The 3863-nt window shown below is 37.6% G+C and overlaps 1 protein-coding gene across 1 annotated transcript; it reads right to left on the bottom strand.

Moving 5' to 3' along the window:
• Positions 1–943: 943 nt before the first annotated feature.
• Positions 944–2289, bottom strand: LOC144640344 (histamine H2 receptor-like). Its single transcript, XM_078499515.1, has one exon. It carries the CDS (start codon positions 2082–2084, stop codon positions 1050–1052), a length of 1035 nt encoding a protein of 344 aa, XP_078355641.1. The 5' UTR covers positions 2085–2289; the 3' UTR covers positions 944–1049.
• Positions 2290–3863: the final 1574 nt, after the last annotated feature.

Genomic DNA, 3863 nt, shown 5'->3' with positions numbered 1-3863 from the left:
CCTCGTTTATCAGTCGCCCGACAAGTCGTGACACTCCGTTAATCCAATCATCGCAAAAAAGTTCAGACGAAAGATAATTAAGGTGCCATAACTGAAACGAGGCGAAATATTCCGCAAGACACGAGTCTTTAAATTATGACCGACAAATTGGGTTGGTTTTTCGTAATCGAATTTTATTACTTTTTTGTCATACATGGAATTGTTTTCATGCATTCTGCATTGTATATTTATGTTACAGAAATCGTAAATTGTTCTGTGAAGTTCGCAGGTGCGTCAATATTCGCCAATGCTATAACAACAGCATGTTAATTTTTTGCAACCTTGGTTTTATTACTCGAAATGTAGCTTAGGTCGCTGATTATATAAAAAGTATTTAATCCTTGAAAAGATATTCAAAATGAAATAATGTCGTTAACTTTCGAGAGCAAGAAATTTACCTTAAATATTTAATTTCGCTTCTCAAATAACTTGACCACGATTAACATAATTAATTTTTCTCTTGAAAGCTCGCCTATTAAGTATAATTGGCTACAGATTCCAAACTGGAAGCAAGCTAAACTTTTGAAGCAGTCTCGGCGAAAAAAATGTAGTGACTGAAAAAGCGATATTTTTAAAAATTACTGAAATAATCTCGCGAAAATTACTGAAAAATAACGCTCTTTACATTAATTTTGATTTTCGTAACCGCGCATAAAATTCATAAAAAATTAAAAATCAAAAATATTTTTTCAGAAAGAAAAATATCCGCTCTGGGACTGACTAACTTCTAATTGTTGACCGTGAGTTGATGATTACGTGTTAAAGTAAATTTCCTTAATGTTTTGGCACCGCATGAATCCTTGATGAAAAGGTTTTCATTTGAAACAAATCTAAAATCAGTTGTTTGTTCAGAGTTTTTCTATGAAGTTTAATTCACAACTTATCGAAATGAAAACATCCAATAACGACACCTTAGCGTTTTATTTTAATGCTGCAGTAGAGACCTACATTGTCGAAAGAAAAACGCAGTCTTACTTCAGTTTAACAAGAGTAGTGAATGTGTATTGAGCTCAGAATAAACTGATATTTTCTTTTTGTATTTCCGTGCGGCTTGCGTTGTCAGGCAAATTGTACATGTCGTCGTTTCCGAGATAACCGCTTTGTGAGTCGATAACAGATGGTCTACCTTTTTTCCGTAACGGAGCGACTTGTACAAGTCTTGAAGGCGATTTTATACCGCGCTGAAATAACAGCATTAATCCTTGCCTAAAATTTGGGACTCGCCAAGCGTACAGTCCAGGATTTATCCCTGACGAGAAGAAACCCACTGTCAACGTTATATCACGGGCTAAAAGGAGTCTTTCAGAGCGACAATTCTCGCAGAATACGAGCACAAAATCGACAATTACAAACGGGCCCCAGGCAACGAGAAAAACCATCAACATAATAAAAACTGTCATAGACACTCTGCGCTCGCGAGATACCATTTTTTTGACATGCGTCGCTTCTCTTCTGTCCGTGGAGATTTTCAGGTTAACGATTTTTTCTTTTAATGCACGTAGCAGCCCGTAGTAGGATATAAGCATAAGTGCTGCTGGAAGCAAAACGCCCAAGCCGTAGAGATACACCTGAAAACTTGCACTCCTCCAGCCGATGAGAGGTAAAATAGAAAAGTGAATCGAGAAGAGCCATATGATTAACAACGCCGTGCGAACGCGGGACGGCGAGACGAGGGAACGGTATTTAAACGGTCGAACCACGGCGAGAAAGCGGTCCGCCATCAACGCCGAAATATTCACAATGGAGCAAACGCAGGACAGGACGGCAAAGATGTAATAGCTGAAGAGAACGTCCCGGTTCTTTGTCCAGTAACTTGCTGCGTTTATCGGCTCCACGGTGATACCGACTAAAATATCAGCCACAGCCAAGTTGATGACAAAATACGAGTTAGAGACTCGCCGTAATTTTTTCCCCGGATCCAAGATGTACACCACACACACTAACACATTGCCAACGACCGTGTAAATTCCGAAAATAACAAACACGATCGCTAAAGCGGCATTAGGAGTTAGGAGATATCCCTCATAAAACATGTAGAGTTTCATCTTGTCAACTTTGATTCCGTATACGACGCCAAGGTTGATAAGGCTAACCCCTGTTTGCTTGCGTCGCTATACACTGGCAGCCCGAGGTGGAAATAACTCTCAGTTGATATTTCCCTGTTTCAGTATAGGTCTATAAGGATCTCACAACAGGGAGTTTTTATGAGGCTTTTGTTCGCCACACGATAGCATCTTGACGGAAAGTAAGGTCTCTTAGCAAATGTGAGCATCTCGACGCGACGGCAGGTCATTTATATAAGCCTCTCATTCTGTGAAAAACAATTAAGTCGCATTTCATCCAGTCATTATTTTGCGACGTATTTGAACAGGTGTTTAGCTGTGAGGTTCAAGTCGCTTTCGGCCACTGAAGAGAGAGAGAAAAAAGAAGGTGAAAATATAAGCATCCGAGTATTTTTTATCTCCAAATCTAAATCCTCAATATTTCAACTGATAACAAAACTTTATAGCAGTTCCCATGGAGCATTGATTGGATCTAGTTGTCTAGGACAGAGCGAAAAGCACGATTTTACATTGATTAAACGAGAGTATTTTTTTTTCTGAAAAAAAAAAAAAACCCTCGTTAAACTAAAAAATCAATTTGTTTACATTTGACTGTATGTTATTTTTTAAAAAAATCGCTCTTTCTTTTGTTATTTTCAAGGGCACAAGGGAAGGAAACCTTTGAGCGCACTTACCGTACCGTCAAAATCTTTTGTGAGGTTGCGAGGGAGAGATCATGAATTTCTATTTATTTTGCGCCTGGTGATAAACATGAGAGCTTCATATTGTTTATTTTAATGACATTCTCTTTAAACGCGATTTTTGTGTTTGTCGCTGTGGAGACAAACAAACAAACACAGCATCGAAACCTTAAACTGCTTTCTCTAATCAAACGACATCATGTCAGTATGCTAATAGCGATGTGATCTTTTGAGGACTCGCTGCCGTTTTCACCAGCCCAAAGAATTAAGACTTTTGTTTAAAGGTTAAAAAGCTTTAGGGTTTTGAAGCGACTTTTACAAAGAAAAGTTGCTAAGTTCACATCCCGTGTTTTGTGAAAACACTTGTAATTAAATAATGAGAGAAAATGGATTGAAAGGCGAGAAACGGCATGAAACGGATATTAATGTTTTCATTTGGAGAAAAAACACCAAAATGTGATCATAATTAGAGAGTGCCGCTAAAGCTCGTCGAATCTGTTTTCGTACTGAATATAGTATTTTTTTCTTAAAAAAGCAAGAAACAGCGAGAAATGGGCGAATTTACGCAAACAAGTAAGCGCCAAAAAAAAAGAGTTTAATTTTTTTATTTGCATAGTCGAATAGAACATCTTCAGGGCGAAATTCACTGACAATTCACTGACAGGATTAAGACTAATTCATAGCTCTGTCTTTATTTATATTTGACTGATGTAAAAACAGAAAAAATGACGCCTAAAGGTTTGCTAATGGGATCTTTTTTAAAGCCCGCTTTTAAGTTAAGAAACACGAAAAATTGCACAGTTTATACAGCTTCGATCAACGGCGGGTACAAAATCATTTGCTCAACACTCCGAGCTATGAAAAAACGACTTCTACTTTCCACCGAGCAATAAGGGCTCGCAAAGTGCTTTTTTATTTCAAAAATCTGGAATGATTCGGGTCCTTTTAATTTTTCTGCCAGTATTTGTACCTGCATCCAATTTGTTTTATTCGTAAGTTGCAGTTATCAGCGAATAAAAACTTCTAGTAAGCAATTTGCGGTTAAAAAAACGAGAGCTTTTTATCTCACAATTAAAATGAA

The sequence above is a fragment of the Oculina patagonica genome, unplaced genomic scaffold (genome assembly GCF_052425735.1).
Source record: "Oculina patagonica isolate OP01 unplaced genomic scaffold, crgOcupat unplaced265, whole genome shotgun sequence".
Lineage (NCBI taxonomy): Eukaryota > Metazoa > Cnidaria > Anthozoa > Scleractinia > Oculinidae > Oculina > Oculina patagonica.
This window is presented reverse-complemented; position numbering and strand designations above follow the sequence as displayed.